The sequence below is a fragment of the Bicyclus anynana genome, chromosome 24 (genome assembly GCF_947172395.1).
Source record: "Bicyclus anynana chromosome 24, ilBicAnyn1.1, whole genome shotgun sequence".
NCBI lineage: Eukaryota > Metazoa > Arthropoda > Insecta > Lepidoptera > Nymphalidae > Bicyclus > Bicyclus anynana.
Genome location: NC_069106.1, coordinates 726,127 through 748,799, shown reverse-complemented (window position 1 = coordinate 748,799; position 22,673 = coordinate 726,127). Strand labels below are relative to the sequence as shown.

Sequence of the window (22,673 nt, the reverse complement as noted above, 5' to 3'; positions counted from 1 at the left end):
ATAAATAAACAAGCTTTTATTATTCTAACATTTACCACACACTCTGGCGTGGCAAGACAAATTAAACTGAACTTATATATGATTACCGGATGCCTGCTTCGTCCGCTCTTGGACCTCCTTAATCCAACCCTCTAGCAAAATCCGTTCCTAGCTGATGTCTAATAACTGTAAACTACCTCTCTGCCAAATTTCATCTTTGTTCGTCAAGTGCTTTGCGAGATTTCGCCTTTCGCATTTATATATTACTCGCAATTACTCGTAAGATATGATTATCTTAATTTTGTTTACTATACCCATTACTTAACTCCTTAGACCATTTTAATGGTCTAAGCTTAACTCTAACATAAGATCAACTTGGTTCCATATTAATGCATTGTCACTTGTTATACACAATAACATGTATGTATGTTGAGATGTACATTTATAAGATGTACTAGCGGACGCCCGCGACTTCGTTCGCGTGGAATTTAGTTTTTCACAAATCCCTCGGGAACCATGGATTTTTCCAGAATTAAAAGTAGCCTATGTGTTAATCCAGGCTATAATATATCTCGATATTAAATTTCAACTAATTCGGTTTAGTAGTTTAGGCGTGAAAGAATAATAAACATTCATATCATCAAAATGATCAGTTTTTGGCAGATCTCGGAAAACCATGGATTTTTTCGGGATAAAAAGTACCCCATGTGAATATCTATTTCCATTCCAAATTTTAGCCAAATCGCTTCAGTAGAAGCGGCGTTAAAGAGTAACAAACATCCAAACATACATCCATACAAACTTTCGCGTTTATAATATTATTAGGATGGCAGAGTTTTTTTTAATGTCATGTGGTCCAAGTCTAGCAACCCACATTGAAGCAACGTGATAGATCTAACCTCCATATGCTCTGTCCTATAAGGAGGGAGATCTGGTCCTGTAGTCCAACGTTACAGGCAGGCAAATAAAAGTTTGTAATTTTTTTCTCGGTTCAATTAGCTGGCAAAGACAAAGAATAGGTTATATGGTACTACACGTGCCAAGTAGAAAACCTTCAAATGTAGCATTGCTTGGATGCAACGCGAATAACAATTAAGCCATAACGTCCTATAAACAACTGCTTAGAAGTTAAGCCTCGTGCACACTTTGTGTAAAGGCTAACTTACACAAGGTGTTACTCTGACACGAGTGACAGTTTCTTGCTAGATAATAATCTATTTAATAGTAATTAACAGCTTTTGCTCTGTTGGATCAAGGGTCGGATACAGAAGACAGTGAATCTCTCCAGAGTGTGGAGGTTCCTCACTCTGGAATCGATTGTATAATGCCCTGCAACAAAAAAATTCATAATATCTTGAATGTACAGAATGTACTAAATGTAAAGTATTCGTATTATATGTATAGATTCAAGATGGCGCTGGCGTCTGTTATGCCACGGTAACGTTTGTTGCTACAAATGGTCTAAGTAAAATCTCAATTTGCGAATAAATGTAGAATTTGATCAGTTTTTAACCGACTTCCAAAAAGGAGGAGGTTCTACGTTCGGCTGTATGTATGTTTTATTATAAGTATAGTATATAAGTAAATAAAAAAAGACCAACAAATAAATGAGACATTTGTAAACAGATAGTTTGTAAGGTTGTAGATCTTTGGAAAAATGATTTTGAAAATTTTTTTAGCTCTTAGGGTATTTAAACCATGTTATTTGTCCCCCCCCCCCCCCCCCCTTTATATATACGCCTATGGTGACGTCGCAGTCAAGGGCTACCTAGTACCTTGTCATTGAAAAAGAAATCAGCTATCTCAGTACCACAGGGGCTACGTTTACTTTATAGGTAGACTGAGGTATGTGTATTGTCCAAATATATTAATGTTACAATTATTCGAATAGATAGATAGTCGATTTCCCCCGGTCAAGGCAGCGGTACAGTTGACGTGGGTAACCCAGTTCGGAGCATTGTCTCTCATTGTATTGTAATGTCGCCCACGGACCGAGCGGCCCAAAAACGTGACATTGACGTCACAGGGTTGACACCCGGTGAATTTTTAACCTATACGGTTTTGTTTTTATTATCCGCATCCGCGAGAAAATCGCCTTAAACTTTCATTGTACCTACCTAACTACGAAGTACATGACCATTTTTTAGAAGATTTAAATACTTCTGCGTATCGTAATTTACTCTTCATCATAATCAACCCTTATTCGGCTCACTGCTGAGCTCGAGTCTCCTCTCAGAATAAGAGGGGTGAGGCCCAATGTGGATTGGCAGACTTCACACACGCAGAGAATTAAGAAAATTCTCTGGTATGCAGGTTTCCTTACGATGTTTTCCTTCACCGTTTGAAACACGTGATATTTTATTTCTTAAAATGCACACAACTGAACAGTTGGAGGTGCATGCCGCAGACCGGATTCCCCCCTTGTATAACAATCTACTATTTTCATACACTCTATTGGTTTAAAACAATCCATCATTATAAAACACCTCTTTAGATTATTTAAGTTAACATTTTTTCACACATTCGGGTTTATTTTAAAAGTAATAATCATTAATCAAATAAAATCACATTAATTTTATCTAAAATGTAATACGTAACTTTTAAATAAAATTAATGTGCATATTATTTTAACCGAGCAATTCTTGTAAGTATAATATATAGTGCGCAGTTAATAGTAAGGTTTCCTCAATAAATAATAGATATAAAAAGTTAAATACTAACTATTGCTCAAATTAAAGAATCTAGTGAAGTGTACTGAACTGAAACATCCGATTTTTTTATCAGGTAAACAAATAGGTACCTTTCTACTATAATTTAGAATTGTTTTTGTACTAGTGTTGTTTTGATGTTTTGTTTGATTTGTCATTTACCAACTTGTAGCCAACCCTAGCAACCTGTGAAGATAAACCTTTTTTTTTGTACATAGTTTGCCACGGTGACAAGTTCTCAGCACAATAAACAATCATTTTTATTGTCCCCGGGTCATTGAACTTCTTTACAAAAATTTTCAATGGTCATAAATACTTAGGCCGTTATCCCACTAGCGCATTTTAATAATAGCGGTCTGACGACTTCCCGCGTCGATGATGCGTGGATGTGATATTAATTTCTTTATTTATTTATACACTTTATTTGTATACCACAAAACAAGTAAACTGGCAACAAAACAGAAAAAAATAATCAAAGTGCACAAGAAACAGAATACAAAAGGCGAATTAATTTCGCGTAATCTTACTGTAACTAAACAACGCGATTGGCGCCGTAATATCAAATAACAATTAGTTTAAAATTTTGTGTCTAAAGCAAAGGCTGTATATATAGGCGATAGTAATATTAAATAAAAAAAGCATTGTCGATAACTTTTGAAAAATGCTTGACACTGCCAAGGTGTCTACATAGTGTTATCGCAGGTAAAATATTCAAGATGTGACCGTTTACTAAAATCCACTGCGGTAGGCAGCTATTGCAAAAAATACTTAAAGTATTAAAAAATCAAGGAACTGTATCTATCGAGTAAAGATGTCGCTGTCAAAAAGGAACTGAGGGTCTAGTGGCAGTTTGATACTGTTACCGTCACGTAACGTAAACGCGAATTTCTAAGGGATTGAAACAACGCCACCTAGTGGCACTACTGCACAACAATTTCAATTCCATATAAAGCGTAAACGTCAACGCGATAGTAACAGTATGAAAATATTGAAAACTCCCACTAGGCACACTGTATCTATATGTTGCTGTCAAACGTTCGTGAAACGTTACTGTTTACAAAACGCCAGTGGGTTAGTTGCTTTATGTTTATTGCAAAAATACATAAAATGTTTGAAAATATCGAAAAGTCAAGCAACACTGCAGCTTTACTCGAATAATATATTTTGGATTTAGCGCGAATAATCCATTTATCACACCTTCGTGTACCGTTTTGGTGTGACCAAAACTTATTATGACAGTTTCTTTGAATAAACTTAGTATACACAGAGACAATCGAGATAACATTTTTTTGTTATGTACCACCAATATTGGGTTTGGCGTGAAATCATACTGGACTGAGTGAATGCGGTAGCCAGACCTATCTTATTTTATAAAGACTGAATGTTTGTCATCCAATGCTTCTACCATAAAGTATGTACGTTAGACAATTATGGACTTTGGACTGTTCTTTGGAAGATAGCATGTTTCAAGGGTCTAGGCCAAAGATTTTATACTTTATACAATCATTGTCCACATTTTAAGAAATTAAATATCACGGGTCTCAAACGGTTAAGGAAAAACATCAGGAGGCAACCTGCATACCTGATTAGTTGATTACGTGTGTGAAGTCTGCCAATCCGCATGGGCCAGCGTGGTGGACGAAGGTCCCCTCTCATTCTGAGAGGAGACTCGTTCTAAACAGCGAGCCGAATATTATGGGTTGTTACTGAATCATTGTCCTAAAGTCATCCATTAACGGTCCAAGATAGTGCGTATTTGTAAATACCATTAAGGATTTCTTTAGAAAACTTCAATGGTCTCAGTCTCAGCGAATTATTGCCACAAAGCTAACGGTCTAGCGACTGGAAACATGATTCCTCATGACATCCCATGCAAATTATCAAATACATTACATTTTATATGTGGACCATTTAGAATCTGGACTCTGAAACCTGTTACATTCCAAAGCAACCACTGTTCAAACTTCATAATTTGCTACCAAACTTACCTTAGGTGCAAGTGCCAACAAAATTCAACCTTCATATCGTCGGTCTAGATGTGATCTATACTAATATTATAAAGCTGGAGAGTTTGTTTGTTTGTTTGATTGATTGAACGCGCTAATCTCTGGTACTACTGGTCCGATTTGAAAAAATATATTTTAGTGTTAGATAGCCCATTTATTGAGGAAGGCTATAGGCTATATATTATCCCTGTATTCCTACGGGAATGGGAAGCACGCGAGTGAAACCGCGCGGCGTCAGCTAGTAGCTCATACGTGCAAACTGACAAACTTTACAAGAGAGACAAGAAACATCTTTTAGGTATCACTAATACTTTTATGCGACCAAAAACGTTTTTAATGTATGTACAAAATATTTACGGGCTACCGGAAAAGCTGTTTGAAGCTTTCTGGATCAAAATCAATTTTTACCAAAAATTGTTAGTTACGAAGTATCGACGATATAATGAGGTAGGTCTGACTATCACAGGCCATTCTTTACCATAAAACCCTCCACTAAATCGACAATAAACTATCCTTTTTGGTTTCAGCTGACAGCAAAGAAGAGCACACCAAAAATCGTTCTACACGCGCAAGATTTCGAAATATCTGACGACAAAGTGAAAGTGACGTCAGAGAACGGCTCACCAACTGTCACTGAAGTGAAACTGAATGACACGTACAACTTCCTTACAATAACACTTGACAAGGAATTGGAGGAGAATGTCAACTACACCCTCACTATACCGTTCTACGGTAACCTGGTCAAAGGTCTGGATGGAGCGTACATCAGCTCCTACATTAATAAGAAGACACAGCGTACCGAGTTAGTATTATAGTATTTTGTTTTCTCTAGAAGTTAGACTACAATCTCACCTGATGGTAAGTGATGGTGCAATCGAAAATGGAAGCGGGACAACTTTTTAGAAGTAGGATGAAAGTCTACACCCCTTTCGGTTTCTACACGATATCGTACTGGAGTGCCTATAGTGGAAGTTTTCTACGTTATCATACTGTGACGATCGCGTAAACGTAAACGCGAAATTCTAAGGAATTGACACAATGCCATCTAGTGGCACTACTGCACAACAGTTTCAATTCCTTACAAGTTTGCGCTTACGGTTACGCGATCGTCACTAGGCACACGAAACTCTAAATCGATAGGCGGTATTTCCTTGCCGATAGGGTGGTAACTAGCCACAGCCGAAGCCTACCACCAGAATAGACCTGTACTCCTACCAAAGAGTAAAAGTTTAAATTGTCCCGAGATGGGAATCGAACCCACTACCTACCTCTGAGTAGCAGCACTACCAACTGCACTAGAGAAGTTGTCATAGAGTTTTGAATCGCCATCTTGCTTGTGGTGGATTTACAAGATGGAGGTCCTGAGTTCGATCCCCGGCTGGACCGATTGAGGTTTTCTCAATTGGTCCAAGTTTGGCTGAACGGAACGGGTGGATTTTCATCCTCTTCCTATAACAAGTTAGCCCGCTTTCATCTTAGACTGCATCACTTACCATCAGGTGAGATTGTAGTCAAGGGCTAACTTGTAAAGAATAAAAAAAAATTACCTACCTATTGTAATTATTATTATTCTACTAGCGGACGCCCGCGACTTTGTCCGCGTGAAATTCAGTTTTTCACTAATCCCGCGGGAACCATAGATTTTTCCGGGATGACAAGTAGCCTATGTGTTAATCCAGAGTAAAATCTATTTCCATTCCAAAGGAGATGGTCCAAAATTGTATGGAGCCCAGGTCCAGTCATTGTACCCTAGCGGAAATAAAAGAAAATATTTATTTTAACTATTTTTGATTATACAAATCTACGAATTTACTTTAATTCTTTCGAAATAATATTCATTCTCTCCGAAGAAATACAACACTAATAAGGGTAAAAATGGCGGATTGATGACGTTTTCAATGCAGTAATCGATTTGACGTTTGCTGTCAATTGTCATGTCATAGTTGCTTTATGGCCGCCATCTTGATATAACTCAAAACTTGGGTTTTATTTTTATTTAGTTGCATTTATTCACTTTACTAAATTTTAATAAGATCCTTGTATTTTTTAAATTTTAATGATACGGGGTACAAGAGTGGAAGCTGAAATGGACCATCTCGTTTCAGCCAAATCGCTTCAGTAGCCGCAGCGTAAAAGAGGAACAAACATACTTACACACTTACACACAAACTTTCGCCTTTATAATATTAATGTGATTTATGTAACTTCCCCAGATACTTGATAACGACGCAGTTCGAGGCGATATCGGCCCGCAAAGCCTTCCCCTGCTTCGACGAGCCGATGTACAAGGCCACCTTCTCACTGAACGTCGCCCACGACAAGAACTACACCGCCATCTCCAACATGCCATTGGCTGCTTCATCTGATACTAAGTAAGTATAGCTTGCTCTAATGCTAAGGTACCTCGCCACTATGCGGCCACGACCGGAATGACACAATAATCGTTATTTTGCGTAAAAAAACATAAGTATATTAGTGATAGATAGTGATAGATTAGTGATTTTGATTGTTGGTTTTAATACTGTAGGTACTTTAATGTTATATAATTTTTCTTTTTGTTCTTTTTTATATTTTTTAAACTAGTTATAAGTTTTAATTTGGTTTTGCTTTTAATATAGGTTTATGTTGCCTGTTTTCGTGGTGGCACTTAGAACTGGGTCCTAGCTGAAAATCAGCGCTGTATGTTCTTTGTTTATGGGGAGCATACAGCAATATGCTGAGCTAGGACCTTTTTCTAGGTTATGCCACATATCGCAGGGTATTATTCTTAAATAATTGTGATATGTGGCATAATGTAGTAATAAATATATTTTCTTTCTTTCTTTCTTTCTTTCTTTCTGATAGTGGCAGGTAGTAACGTTATTTTACGAAAAGCTGACATTTACCTAATTTCGTTGAAATAATCATGTTAGATGTTTGCACTTAATTGAAAATATTGTCGTCAAGCTTATTTCATTGAAATAACTATTTAAAAATTTCATTTTAAAGTTGTTTTTTTTTCAGTTCCCTCGAAGAACACTGGCCCTGGGAAACGATTTCAAAGGCATTCAAGTAAGTCACATAATTTTAAAAATATTTGTCAATGTCATAACATAAAATATGGACAGAAAAAAGAATGTCTCAGAATATTTTAATGACATGCGATAGTGCTGGTATGGCGATCCAACAAAGTAGGTATAAGAACCTAACACTACATTAGACAACCTACTTACTTCAAAAACAAAGTACTCTATATTGCGTCTCTATATTTTCGCATTTTTATACGCTGTCACGTAATTAATGGAGAAAATAGTAATTAGATGAAAATTCATACAGTTTTAGCTTCCTTACATTAAATGTGACATTTTTTAATACATGAACTATAAACATAAACGCACAAATAACAAAGATATTAGTAATTTTGTTTGAACGCACATACAAATCTAACGATCAGTACATTACCTACGACGTCATTAGTTCGTGCCATTTTGTATGGGGCGTTTTTCAGGGATCCGCGGCAGCGCCGAAAATTTGACCCTTTAAATCCCTGTAGCTCCGAAAGCAATGATCGCAGATACCCTGTTCCTTTTACAAAATTGCTTTACTATTAGCATACGGCCTCCGTGGCGCAGTGGTATGCGCGGTGGATCTACAAGACGGAGGTCCTGGGTTCGATCCCGGCTGGGCAGATTGAGATTTTCTTAATTTGTCCAGGTCTGGCAGGTGGGAGGCTTCGGCCGTGACTAGTTACCATCCTACCGGCAAAGACGTACCGCCAAGCGATTTAGCGTTCCGGTATAATGCCGTGTAGAAACCGAAAGGGGTGTGAATTTTCATCCTCCACCTAACAAGTTAGCCCGCTTCCATCTTAGACTGCATCATCACTTATCATCAGGTGAGATTGTAGTCAAGGGCTAACTTGTAAACAATAAAAAAAAAAAAAGTTTCTTGCCGGTTTCTTCTCAGCAGAACCTGCCTTCCGAACCGGTGGTACAATCTTTACAAATAGTCAACTGACGTGTCCAAAGTGCTTGTAAACTGAGCCTACTTGAGATTAATGATTTTTGATATGATTTGATTTGATTTAATTATATGCCACTTTCAGAAAAGAGAAATCCACGTTCGTCTGGGATCAGTTCGACAAGTCGGTGCCGATGTCCACTTACCTGGTGGCGTACGTCATCTCCCTGTTCTCGCACGTGGAGAGTCCGCGCGAGCTCTCGCATACTCAATTCAAGATATGGGCGAGGAGTGATGCTATTGAGCAGGTATGTTTCTCTGGGAGGACTGGATTTTTTTAACGTAAGATGCTCCACTTGGTCATGATCAAGCTTGACTTCTATAACACATACGCATCACGAAGTAACTCGAGATGAGGAAGGGACAAATGTCCAATGTCATGTGGATGATAGGATGAGACACTATCTATACTAATATTATAAAGCTGAAGAGTTTGTTTGTTTGTTTGATTGATTGAACGCGCTAATCTCAGGAACTACTGGTCCGATTTGAAAAATTCTTTCAGGGATAGATAGCTCATTTATCGAGGAAGGCTATATTCTATCCCAGTATTTTTCGGGAACGGGAACCATGCGAGTGAAACCGCGCGGCGTCTACTAGTGATGACATAAATGTGGAGGTCTTAAATGGAAGCATTTGCATATGAAGAGGCAAAAGTTACTTTGGTTTATTAGAAACTCAATTTATTTATTAGAAACAAACATTTATTAAACCAGTGGTGGTCAAACTTACATTTTCCCATCATTGCTAACCATCAAATGTGATTACAGCAAAACTAACTCATGAAATACTATATCAAATGTCTTCAAAGTGTTTATTAAACGCAAGCTTTTGGGAAAGGCTTATTATAGTGTTAATGATTATATTAATGATAAAAAAAGCTTGGTGTTAAATTGTAATATACGTCTGTGTGCTTAGTTTTAGATAAGTTTGTAAAATGGTGGTAAACAAAAAAAAACCTTGGCTGAGTTTGTTGTGGGCTTTTCTCGGATCAAAGCGCGTTTGGAACCCTCGTAACTTTAATTTTAAGTTTTCGACTAATATTACCACCATTACATTAAATTAAATTATGACATAATCTTGACCTTTCAAAAGTGCTTGTAAACTAAGGCTAATTGAAATAAATGAATTTTGAATTTTGAATTTTCATCTTCCAGACAGCGTATGCAGCGGAAATCGGTCCCAAAGTGCTCTCGTACTTCGAGAAGTGGTTCAACGTATCCTTCCCTCTGCCCAAGCAAGACATGATCGCCATCCCGGACTTCTCGGCCGGCGCCATGGAGAACTGGGGCCTCATCACCTACAGGGAGACTGCCTTGCTGTACGACGAGAAGGAATCTTCGTTCCTGAACAAGGAGAGAATTGCTGAGGTAACGTGGTATATCATCATCATTATCAACCTATATTCGGCTCGCACGAGTCTCAGAGTGAGAGGGGTTATGCCAATAGTCTGCCACGCTGGCCCAATGCGGATTGGCAGACTTCACACACGCAGAGAATTAAGAAAATTCTCTGGTATGCAGGTCTCCTCACGATGTTTTTCCTTCACCGTTTGAGACACGTGATATTTAATTTCTCAAAATACACACAACTGAAAAGTTGGAGGTGCATGCCCCATCCGGTTTCGAACCCACACCCTCTGGAATTGGAGGTGTATAATCTAATCCTTCCTATCTTGAATTATACCAAAAGTTAAAGCTAGCAAATGGTACATCTTGCTAGCTGGCTTTATTCCGTCTAGATAATTTAAAAAAATATTTAAATTTGACGTCGATTATTGTAATGTCGGAAGAAGTCATGCTGTCTTATAGCTTTCGTCAAAAACCCTGCCTAGTCCTTTAGATGTATTACAAAAAGATGCATGAATGAACCCTCTTTTATAGATCTAGAAAAAGTCTGCGATGGCATTATATCTATCTTCCTAATTTACAAAGAAAGCTTACGAAAACGCGGGTGAAACCTCAGGGGGGTCGGCTATTAATACATATTTGTGTTAGGTGGTAGCACATGAGTTAGCGCACCAGTGGTTCGGCAACCTGGTGACCATGAAGTGGTGGTCGGACCTGTGGCTCAACGAGGGGTTCGCGACCTTCGTGGCGTCCGTGGGCGTGAGCGCCGTGGAGCCGAGCTGGCACGCGCGCCTCAACTACGCCATAGAGAACACGCTGTCTATATTGTCTCTGGACGCGCTGGAGTCTTCACACCCTGTGAGTATTTTCAATTATTTAGGCCCCTATTAAGACTCAACTCAAGAGCACCTGAGTGCAGTGTAAGTCTGCCAGTCCACCGAAGCGGAGCGAGGCAGCGGAGCCAAAAAACGGAGAAATATTAACGAATAGCATTGTACAAAATCTCCGCTCCTGTTAAGTGGACAGAGACTTGCGATCTAGTTTAAAAATTTATATAAAACCGGTAAGCGGAGCAGGGAAACGGAGCGGGGAATCACGTGCGGGGAAGCCAAGTGGGGAAGTATCTTCAAGAAGTCACTTCGCTCCGCAACCTCGCTCCGCTCCGGTGGACAGGCAGCCTTAAGTTCTTCACCATATAAATACCTAAACATCACAATTAAGACTTTAACTTTAAGTTCAATATTGAGGAATGTCTACTTGTTGCCTTTCTGAAAAATGGTTAAAATCTTGGTCTTCGTGTTGGCAATATATTAAAAAGATGACTTTATAAGAATTAAAAATTACTTTATTAGGTACCTTTATAAAATTAGTATATTTATAACTCCACCAGAAGACGATTAGTTAATTTCCAAATGCTACGTAATTTCTGGCAACAGGTGTCAGTACCGATAGATGACCCCAAGCGCATCTCCGAGATCTTCGACACGATCTCGTACCGCAAGGGCGCCACCGTCATCAGGATGATGCTGATGTTCCTCGGCGAGGATGTCTTCAGGAAGGCTCTGCACAAGTGAGAACTAATTCTATTTTATCAGTTATACTTATAGGTACTCGTACCTTTTAGTAATGTTGAATATAATTTCGTCAGAGGTTTCAGTCCATGCACCTACATTCTGTAGGTACTGTAGCTAAACTATAGTGTGTAGCATCGCCATGAAGCTAAGTATCCTAGCTTCGTAGCGACGCTCTGCAACTTAGAAAATTATATTTGTCCCAAACAAAAATTTTAATAAATACGTTTTATACTCGTACAATTGACTTGTTCTTAGCTGTTCCATCAATTACAACAAATGGTCACCGCTTCATGACACTTCGCCTGGACACTGAAGCTTACTTACTAACTGTTCTTTCAACTACATACTATATTCGAACCTGGGTGCTGGGGCTAGAGGATCCTTCATGTCATCTGCTTATCTCTCAGCAGTTCGTATCTTCTCCATTATCTTTGATAACGCTTATCGGTTTAGGTCACTCTGCCACTGGTGCGCGAACATTTTCCTGGTCAGTGTAGCTGACCTAATGTCATTCTAACTGTATCACAAACATCAGTACATCACGCAGCAGTCCTTGGCAACTCCTTCACCTTAGATCAATGGTCATAGTCCCAAGATAATCCGTGTCTTTGTGTCAATGGTGAGAGAACATACTCCTGAGTACTCGAACCTGGGACCATAGGACTCTTCACGTCACCTTCTTATCGCACAGCAGTCATTAGCTCCATCACCTTTAATCAATAGTCATTATCGTAGCTCCAGTATACTCCGCCTCTAGTGCCAACGATGCGCGAACATTTCCCTGGACGGTGTATTTGATCTTTTTTGTTCCAACCATCTCGCAAAGCACTCATAAGCGAACCTAGGGCTAGAGGACCTTCCACGTGACCTGCTTATCTCTCAGCACTCCTTACCTTCTTTATCACAAATAGCCATCGTTCCAGGATACTCTGCTTCTTGTGCCAATGGTGCGCATTTACCTGGACAGCGATGCTAATCTGTATTATCTCAGCTACCTCACAAAGCACTCCTACGCGAATCTAAGACTAGAAGAGCTTCCACGTGACCTGCTTATCTTGCAGAAGCCCTTAGCTTATCTATCACCAATAAGTCATCGCTCCAAGATACTCTTGTGCGAATGGTGCGCATATATCTGTATAGTTCCAGCTACCTCACCAAGCACTCGTACGCGAACGCGGAGCAGGACGACCTGTGGGAGGAGCTGACGGCGGTGAACCGGCTGCACGGCGGCCTCAGCAGGAACGTGACCGTGAAGCAGGTGATGGACACGTGGACCAAGCAGACCGGCTACCCGCTGCTCACCGTCACCAGGGACTACTCCGACAAGACCGTCACCGTCACACAGGTAAGACAATAACTTGATTTATTATGTTATTATGTATACTAATATTATAAAGAGATAACAACCTGAGGACACCTGCATATCTGAGAATTATCTTAATTATGTACGTGTGTGAAATCTGCCAATTGCCGCATTGAGCTAGCGTGGGAGACTATTAGACTAACTCCTCTCATTCTGAAAGGAGACTCGTGCTTCTGCCTTCGTGCCCCATTAGGCGATGCTTCTGCATTCTCTCAAAAACTCCCGGTGACGCTGTTGACGTCCCATTACGTCTCCGTACCTCGGACTGAGTTACGGAGTTATTTTAAAATATGATTTTTAGTTTATTTTGAACTAATTCTTATAATATACGCCATTGCAGGGAAGTTATATGATCGAGGTGAGTCTCAAATGTTGTAGTGTACAGAAGATGTTGTAGTGACTTTTAGTAAGTCTAATGAGGGTTTTTTATATCGTTTTTTGCTGCAAGTTTGTTTTTCTGTGTGATGTGTATCTTTCAAATAAATTTTCTTTTTTTAATCTTTCTTTCAACTCATCACTTCCATCTGCATACATACTAATAAATGGTTTTTTTGTAATGGTAATGCCAAATCCCAATACTGTCCGCACTATTGTCTCTTACAAGCCTAACATGCGACGAAACAACGTATACCTTGAAAAGAAATGACAACCAATAGCTGCATAATGGGAAATATCGCTGTCTCCTTTGTTGCGTTGGGATGAAAAAGATGGGACTCGGACTACTACTCCAGTATTTTTTTTTGATATTTAGTGTATTTCTCTTCACGGATATGTCGCATACTACGCATACTGGTAGAATCTGCCATGTGCATAGCTTTCACACCAATTTACGAGTTTAACTTTGCTAGCATTACCTTTAATTTAAAGCTTTGCTTTTATCACAGCTAACTGTATCGAAAGCCTTCCCAAAGTCAACAAAGAAAGATCGCTTGATGGTACGGCTTTGTAGTGCGACTAACTAAAACCGAAGTCTACCACCAGCTTACAACCACTTTTTGTCGTGAGGAAATCCTGATAGATACCTTTTCGCCTTTTCTTTGTTTTCTCGAAACAAAAGGGCAAGACTAGAAGGTTGTGGCGGACTTGAACTGAGTGAAACTACACGGTCTTGCGACTTATCGCCGCAAAGTAAAAAGTACCCGCAAAGCAAGCTGTAGGGTTGATTTGAAAACACGGAAAGCGGCAACCAACTTGACGTCTTATCTCTAACAGACTCATCGTATCTATTGCCCGGAGCTTCTCGTCAAGGAGAAATAGTAGTAAATGGTAGTAGTGAGGGAGTCTTCTGCATCTGATTCTTCTACGGTGGATAGAATGACAATTTCTTCTTCAATTAGGATTACACTTCACGTTAACCTCTTTCAGCCTCTAACCTCCCTTTATCAGCACAAGCCAAGACATGTCAATATAGAATGTCCCAGGAATTTCGCAAAAGTAAATAACTCAGGCAACAGAAGTTTCTTTGACACTATTCTCCTGCTACAGAAACGCTACCTGTCGCTGGGCACGACCCGCTCGGGCGCGGCGTGGTGGGTGCCGCTCAGCGTGCTGTGCGAGGGCGAGGTGGGCGCGCCGCCGCGGCGCCTGCAGTGGCTGGCGGACAGCGAGGGCGTGGCGAGCCCGCACAAGTTCGAGCACGGCGCCGCGCCGCGAGACTGGCTGCTCTTCAACTACGACATGATCGGTGACTACCTCAGACCAATTATTGTATAGGACCTGCCTCGCAAGACGTTACTTTTCTGTCAAAGTATATGATCAACGATCTAATGCGATTATAAAAACTGTCTCTATAGTATTGATGTTAAATAGTTGTAATCGTGTTCGTCGGTTAAAGAGCTCCGTAAAAATACCTTTTTGTGTAATTGAATTGTGTAAAAAACGGGCAAGAACTTCTAGTTTAGTATAAGATATATACCAAATCTAAGCTCGTTTTCCTCAGAAAATGACAGACAATTTTGTTCGTGACTATGAGTGCGATACAGGACCTTCTGTAATCGGTCTGAGGTGACTACAGTAATCCATTTCAGGCCATATTATAGAGTGAACCAAACGCAGGGAATATCTTGTAGCAACCAAGCAACCTTTCGACGATGCTCCAAACTTTGCAGCTTAATAGTGCTAATCAATAACTAATAATAAATCTTTTTGTGACGTATGTCCTTAGATTTGCTTGCATTAGACACCATGATCCACACGTTCACTGCAGGGCAATAGACCTTTTGTAAGGACTTTCAAACACTACGACTCTGCGCCGTCAGCTCTCTTGATGTCATCAGTCCACCTGGTGAAGGATCCACCAACACATGTATTATTATATCACAGACAGTTTATCATCATTCATCATTGACAGCTGATGGACGTCCATTACTGGACATAGGCCTTTTGGAGGGTATCCCAAACACCAGCCGCCGCATCCAGCTCCTTGGAATTCCCTTACTGTCCTCGGTCCACCTAGCGGTAGTCACTGCGCATTCCGATGTGGATTCACTATTCCAGCACCTTGAGATCCCAAAATCCATCGGCTCTTCTAACTATGTGCCCGCCTAATGGAGCTTTAATTTCGCAACTCATTGATCTACGAGTATGTTGGTGACTTTGGTTTATCTGCGGATCTCCTCATACTTCATTTCTGATTCGATCATGCAGACATACTTCATGAATAGCGCATTCCATCATCCACTGTGTTTCTCTCTCTAGTTATAAATTCTCATATGCGCACTGCGCATATGAGAGTACACTCTTCGTGTTTAGAGCAAACTAGAAGCATAGCAACATTTATAACTAACGTAACGTCCTGACCATTCCAGCGCCGTACAGAGTGAACTACGACGAGCAGAACTGGCAGCTGCTGATCTCTGAGCTGACGAGCGAGCGGTTCAGCCGCGTGCCGCTGGAGGGGCGCGTGCAGCTGCTCTCCGACGCGTTCGCGCTCGCCTGGAACAACCGACTCGACTACGGGACCACGTTGAAGTGAGTCTCAGCCCCTACAGAGTGAACTACGACGAGCAGAACTGGCAGCTGCTGATCTCTGAGCTGACGAGCGAGCGGTTCAGCCGCGTGCCGCTGGAGGGGCGCGTGCAGCTGCTCTCCGACGCGTTCGCGCTCGCCTGGAACAACCGACTCGACTACGGGACCACGTTGAAGTGAGTCTCAGCCCCTACAGAGTGAACTACGACGAGCAGAACTGGCAGCTGCTGATCTCTGAGCTGACGAGCGAGCGGTTCAGCCGCGTGCCGCTGGAGGGGCGCGTGCAGCTGCTCTCCGACGCGTTCGCGCTCGCCTGGAACAACCGACTCGACTACGGGACCACGTTGAAGTGAGTCTCAGCCCCTACAGAGTGAACTACGACGAGCAGAACTGGCAGCTGCTGATCTCTGAGCTGACGAGCGAGCGCTTCAGCCGCGTGCCGCTGGAGGGGCGCGTGCAGCTGCTCTCCGACGCGTTCGCGCTCGCCTGGAACAACCGACTCGACTACGGGACCACGTTGAAGTGAGTCTCAGCCCCTACAGAGTGAACTACGACGAGCAGAACTGGCAGCTGCTGATCTCTGAGCTGACGAGCGAGCGGTTCAGCCGCGTGCCGCTGGAGGGGCGCGTGCAGCTGCTCTCCGACGCGTTCGCGCTCGCCTGGAACAACCGACTCGACTACGGGACCACGTTGAAGTGAGTCTCAGCCCCTACAGAGTGAACTACGACGAGCAGAACTGGCAGCTGCTGATCTCTGAGCTGACGAGCGAGCGGTTCAGCCGCGTGCCGCTGGAGGGGCGCGTGCAGCTGCTCTCCGACGCGTTCGCGCTCGCCTGGGACAACCGACTCGACTACGGGACCACGTTGAAGTGAGTCTCAGCCCCTACAGAGTGAACTACGACGAGCAGAACTGGCAGCTGCTGATCTCTGAGCTGACGAGCGAGCGGTTCAGCCGCGTGCCGCTGGAGGGGCGCGTGCAGCTGCTCTCCGACGCGTTCGCGCTCGCCTGGAACAACCGACTCGACTACGGGACCACGTTGAAGTGAGTCTCAGCCCCTACAGAGTGAACTACGACGAGCAGAACTGGCAGCTGCTGATCTCTGAGCTGACGAGCGAGCGGTTCAGCCGCGTGCCGCTGGAGGGGCGCGTGCAGCTGCTCTCCGACGCGTTCGCGCTCGCCTGGAACAACCGACTCGACTGCGGGACCACGTTGAAGTGAGTCTCAGCCCCTACAGAGTGAACTACGACGAGCAGAACTGGCAGCTGCTGATCTCTGAGCTGACGAGCGAGCGGTTCAGCCGCGTGCCGCTGGAGGGGCGCGTGCAGCTGCTCTCCGACGCGTTCGCGCTCGCCTGGGACAACCGACTCGACTACGGGACCACGTTGAAGTGAGTCTCAGCCCCTACAGAGTGAACTACGACGAGCAGAACTGGCAGCTGCTGATCTCTGAGCTGACGAGCGAGCGGTTCAGCCGCGTGCCGCTGGAGGGGCGCGTGCAGCTGCTCTCCGACGCGTTCGCGCTCGCCTGGAACAACCGACTCGACTACGGGACCACGTTGAAGTGAGTCTCAGCCCCTACAGAGTGAACTACGACGAGCAGAACTGGCAGCTGCTGATCTCTGAGCTGACGAGCGAGCGGTTCAGCCGCGTGCCGCTGGAGGGGCGCGTGCAGCTGCTCTCCGACGCGTTCGCGCTCGCCTGGAACAACCGACTCGACTGCGGGACCACGTTGAAGTGAGTCTCAGCCCCTACAGAGTGAACTACGACGAGCAGAACTGGCAGCTGCTGATCTCTGAGCTGACGAGCGAGCGGTTCAGCCGCGTGCCGCTGGAGGGGCGCGTGCAGCTGCTCTCCGACGCGTTCGCGCTCGCCTGGAACAACCGACTCGACTACGGGACCACGTTGAAGTGAGTCTCAGCCCCTACAGAGTGAACTACGACGAGCAGAACTGGCAGCTGCTGATCTCTGAGCTGACGAGCGAGCGGTTCAGCCGCGTGCCGCTGGAGGGGCGCGTGCAGCTGCTCTCCGACGCGTTCGCGCTCGCCTGGAACAACCGACTCGACTGCGGGACCACGTTGAAGTGAGTCTCAGCCCCTACAGAGTGAACTACGACGAGCAGAACTGGCAGCTGCTGATCTCTGAGCTGACGAGCGAGCGGTTCAGCCGCGTGCCGCTGGAGGGGCGCGTGCAGCTGCTCTCCGACGCGTTCGCGCTCGCCTGGAACAACCGACTCGACTACGGGACCACGTTGAAGTGAGTCTCAGCCCCTACAGAGTGAATTGAGTGTTTCTCGAATGACGATAGATGGATAGACGATAAATGGCTAGGTTTGCAAGAAAAACGGTAATACCTCAGAAACGATAAACTGATGTCATTTCACAAAAAGGACAGGATTGGCTCTACTATTTCCAAGACCACATACTTGAGCCATATGCATCCTCTCTCTCTGATACCCTTTTAAAGTCATCGGTCCACCTAATTGAGAGTCGATCATCACTGCGTTTTCGGGTACGGTGTCGCTATGCTCATTCACTTTAAGACTCCATTGCCCACCCAGGTTATTATGTATCCCACCCATTGCCACTTTAGCTTCGCGTTGAGATGACTTTGATTCATCGCAATCTTCTCTTTACTGATTCAACTTTGAGCACATAGTTTGCAGCGAAATCTTGGATCCGTAGGTTATCATTGGCAATACACACTATTTTGTTTCATATTCAGACATTGACAAGTTTTGGACGAAAAGATTACGCTGAGTTTCCCGAAGCTTGTTGATTATTACTAAGGAATGGAAATCATTTGTTAATTCCCCAGGCTGGCCAGCTACTTACAACGCGAGACAGAGTACCTGCCTCTGTTCACGGGGCTGGGCGCGCTCAGCAAGATCGAGAACGTGATCAAACGCAGCGCGGACTACGGCGCCTTCCAGAAGTTCATGCGGCGCCTCATCACCAAGGCGTACGAGCGCGCCGGCGGACTCTCGCAGAAGAGGATCATCAATGGAGAGGACTTAAACAGCGTCAAAATGCAGGTAGGCTTTTGTTTTTGAAGTAAAACTTCTTTACGCACTCTTGGCTTTGACTTGACTTGAAGCAAGTTGGTGAATGAGTAACGAAGTGTAATTGGGTGAATAGAACGGATGTTGACAGGGAGCGCTGTTACGCATGTGTCCGGGTTGACATCAGAAGCGGATTTGGAGAGCCAAACACGATTATTGAATAGGAACCAGGTCTAACAATTCCCACTAAGAATATTATCAATAAACCCTCGAGTGGCAGAGAATAACCTTGAGTGAAGTCCCGGACTTGTGACCGTTGTATATAGACGTCTTTTAAAACTAGTTAACCTTTCTTCACCCAAGTCATTTTCCCCGTCTATCCTAAAATAATCCACGATCCAACGTCACGACAAAAATGAGCTACCACTAAGGGGAGGAAGCTGGTGAATGTGTTACGAAAAGTGGAATCGGGCGAGGCGAATGGACGTTGAGAGGGAGAGCTAAAGAAGTTTTACTTTAGATGTTTGGTATTTTTGCACACTCTTTTTTTCTCATTTATTTATTTATCCTTTCTTTGGCCCTCCGTTTTCAGACCACGACAAGCTCGTGGGCATGCAGCATGAAGGTGCCGGACTGCGAGGAGAACGCCATCGAGCTGTTCCAGCGCTGGATGGACACGCCCAACCCGGACGAGAACAACCCGTGAGTATCCTTTGTAGTGACCCATCAACCATGAACGAGCTCACGGCTATGTGGGTCAGGTCAACTGGTTTGGCTTTGAATGTAGTAAGTCAACAGGACGTCAGCACAACAGATACGATTGTTAAATTATATAAGATCAAACGAACTTAGTGAAGTTCGATCATTATTATATGAGTCGCTTTATTCGAAGATACAATATTAACTAGGTAGTTACTTTTATCCGATAGGCATAATTCGCACTTTAGAGAATCGATTTTCAATCGATACAACTCCTTTTTTTTTTTTTTTACACTGGCCACTCTAGCGAGCCGCCACTTGCCAACTCATTCTTTTTAGAGTTATTCGTAAATAAATAAATGAAAATTTTTCATTTTGGTTGTGGGTGGGTGGGTACTTTGTATCTTCGAATAAAGCGACTCATATAATAATGATCGAACTTCACTAAGTTCGTTTGATCTTATATTATACTAGCGGACGCCCGCGACTTCGTCCGCGTAAATTTCGATGTCAACCTACCCCTACCCTGCCACTTCCCTATCCTACCCGTACCTCTACCCTACCACTACCATACCTTTACCCCTACCCTACCACTACCCTAAACCCGGTCCTAAACCTACCCTACCCCAACACTACCCCTACGCTTCCCTACCCGTACCCTACCCTACCCTGTAACTTCTCTATCCTCCTACCCTTAGCAAAATCGGTCCAGTCCTTCGAGAGTGGTGGTATGACCAAGAAAAATAGAGACTTCTATGCTAATAATATAAAGAGGTAAAGTTCGTGTGGTTGTAGTAGGTAATCTCTGGATCTACTGGACCGATTTGGAAAATTGTTTTACCATGCTATGTTTGATCCCCATATTCACACGGGAACGGGAACTACGTAAATGAAAGCGCCGGGCGTCATATAGCGGAATTTTTGCGTCTTTTAGAAATTTTGTATTATCTCCGAAACTATTTAAGTAATTAACATACTGTAAAGGGCAAATCTTATCTCCATAATATTCTTGTGATTATTAAATAATTTATTTTAATAAGGATTAAAGTTTAGTTGTATAAATAATGACGTTAAGCTAAGTATATAAAATTAATAATTTTTAAAACACAAAAGGTACTATATCTGCTAATATATAGAAGATAGATATATGGTGTCGCGGACTTTTTTGTAGAACTTTTAAAGATACATAAAGTCTCCATACATTAATTTCAATTTTACACAATAGTTAAGGCAGCGCATGCGAATAAGTCTGTTTAAGAGGATTTTCAGTCCGACCTGTATGACAAAAACTGTGATAACTCGGCTAATATATATGATACCAATATAAAATATAGCCTATAGCACTCCCCGATAATGTAGCATTCTACTGGTGAAAGAATTTTTGAAATCGGACCAGTAGTTCCGAAGATTACCCCATTTATAAAATGTGACAAACTTACAAACTTACAAACTTTACCTCTTTATAATATTAGTATAGATGTTCGTCGCTTTATTCTTCAGATACAATATTAACTAGGTAGATGTTCAGAGAAGAAGATGTTTTCAGATAAAACATTCAGTTATTGAAATGAAAAATCTTCTATTTATTTACCATTAGGACGAAAAACATTCGCGATTACTAAGCGAATATTACATAAATAATGAAACCGAATGGGAGTACATTAATCAGAAAACTTACAAAGTTAAGATGAAATTAACATTAATCAACTATTTATGAAGTTTACAAACTGATCGAGCAAATGTTTCTTCATCGACCAATGGGCGGTTACATGAACCGGGCAAAAGTCGAGGAAGAGCTCGTCCAGTCAACAGACTTCCGTATGGTGTCTTATGCACACCCCTGCTAAGGCTGCCACCGAAGTGGAAGTGTGACGAGTGCTGTGTACGCCCAATATCAAGATAACGATGCCGTTCTCATCAACTTTCTGCTTTAATTATAGCATGCGACGTTACTTTTTAAAAATCAAATAACTGGTTATAGTTGACTAAATATTTCCGCATTATTTGCGTAGTAAGAAGGTAATTTTCTACGCCCATAAGGTTTAAGCAGGTCATAATTATGTTAGACTTTTCAATGAAATACGGAAAGAAACGTATTGGCTGCTTTAAGCTCTTTAAATTATTATTAAGTCCGATATAAAGATTTTTATACACGGCTTTTACTAAATTTACTGGTTTACTATTCAGTGCAAACTACACGCAACAATAAATTATTATTATTTGGATAGTTAGCTAATTCCAAAAACCAGCATTATTTTGCATTCATTGAATTTTTTGAGCAATGTTACCACTACTTTGTGTGGTCGAGTACTGCTTTATCGTATTGGCTGAAATCGATGGTAACATTCATTCAAGTATTATTTCAGGGGTTCAAAGTGTAACGAATGCAGCGCCCAGTGAAAGACTACAGCGAAGCCAATGACATGTTCTTTAGTTTAAACGTAAACGATCCCAGCGAGGTTCAAGAATTATATATTTTTTGTAATGAGCACTCTTTTTAAAGTACCAGGCTAGTAAGGAAAGAATAAAGTTCCCGTAGCTTTTCATTGTATTACAGATTAAATCATATTATGGAAATGCATTTAGCAAATTAGAATGCTAGCTTTTTATGGCGTCTGTAGACTTTGCTTAAGGTTAGGCTTCAATGAAAAATATTGACAGCACTTTACATTGGTTCAGCATGCAAATAAGTCGCGTTTGGTGTGTCTAAAAACAATAAACTATCTCTCATTAACAGTGGGGACTGCCCACTCAGATATAAATCCATTCCATTAAATTATTTTTTGTTGTGATTCCTGATCGGCTTCTGTACTTTTAAATTTATTGGTATAGAATGCAAATAAACATTTATTTCGCATCTCGCAAATTATTAAGTATCTATACGTTAAACTGACTAAAACTTTACGTCCTTATCTCTAGACCGGCATAACTAACTGCGACATAAGTTCTTAACTATACAGGCTACAGTGTTGCTCCCAAATGAGGAAAGTGAATCCACCCCCCATGCGAGTAATTTTATATGTAAGCGGGTA

The 22,673-nt window shown here is 42.2% G+C and overlaps 1 protein-coding gene across 1 annotated transcript in view; it reads left to right on the top strand.

Moving 5' to 3' along the window:
* LOC112051953 (aminopeptidase N) overlaps positions 1-22,673 on the top strand; it is a 46,603-nt gene that overhangs the window by 12,615 nt on the left and 11,315 nt on the right. Inside the window, exons 3-14 of the mRNA XM_052889100.1 lie at positions 5,221-5,495; positions 6,907-7,065; positions 7,697-7,744; positions 8,778-8,940; positions 9,850-10,062; positions 10,690-10,899; positions 11,478-11,611; positions 12,762-12,960; positions 14,464-14,662; positions 15,786-15,948; positions 18,759-18,975; positions 19,535-19,644. Coding sequence (XP_052745060.1) covers positions 5,221-5,495; positions 6,907-7,065; positions 7,697-7,744; positions 8,778-8,940; positions 9,850-10,062; positions 10,690-10,899; positions 11,478-11,611; positions 12,762-12,960; positions 14,464-14,662; positions 15,786-15,948; positions 18,759-18,975; positions 19,535-19,644 — 2,090 coding nt within the window. The remainder of the gene's footprint in view (positions 1-5,220; positions 5,496-6,906; positions 7,066-7,696; positions 7,745-8,777; positions 8,941-9,849; positions 10,063-10,689; positions 10,900-11,477; positions 11,612-12,761; positions 12,961-14,463; positions 14,663-15,785; positions 15,949-18,758; positions 18,976-19,534; positions 19,645-22,673) is intronic.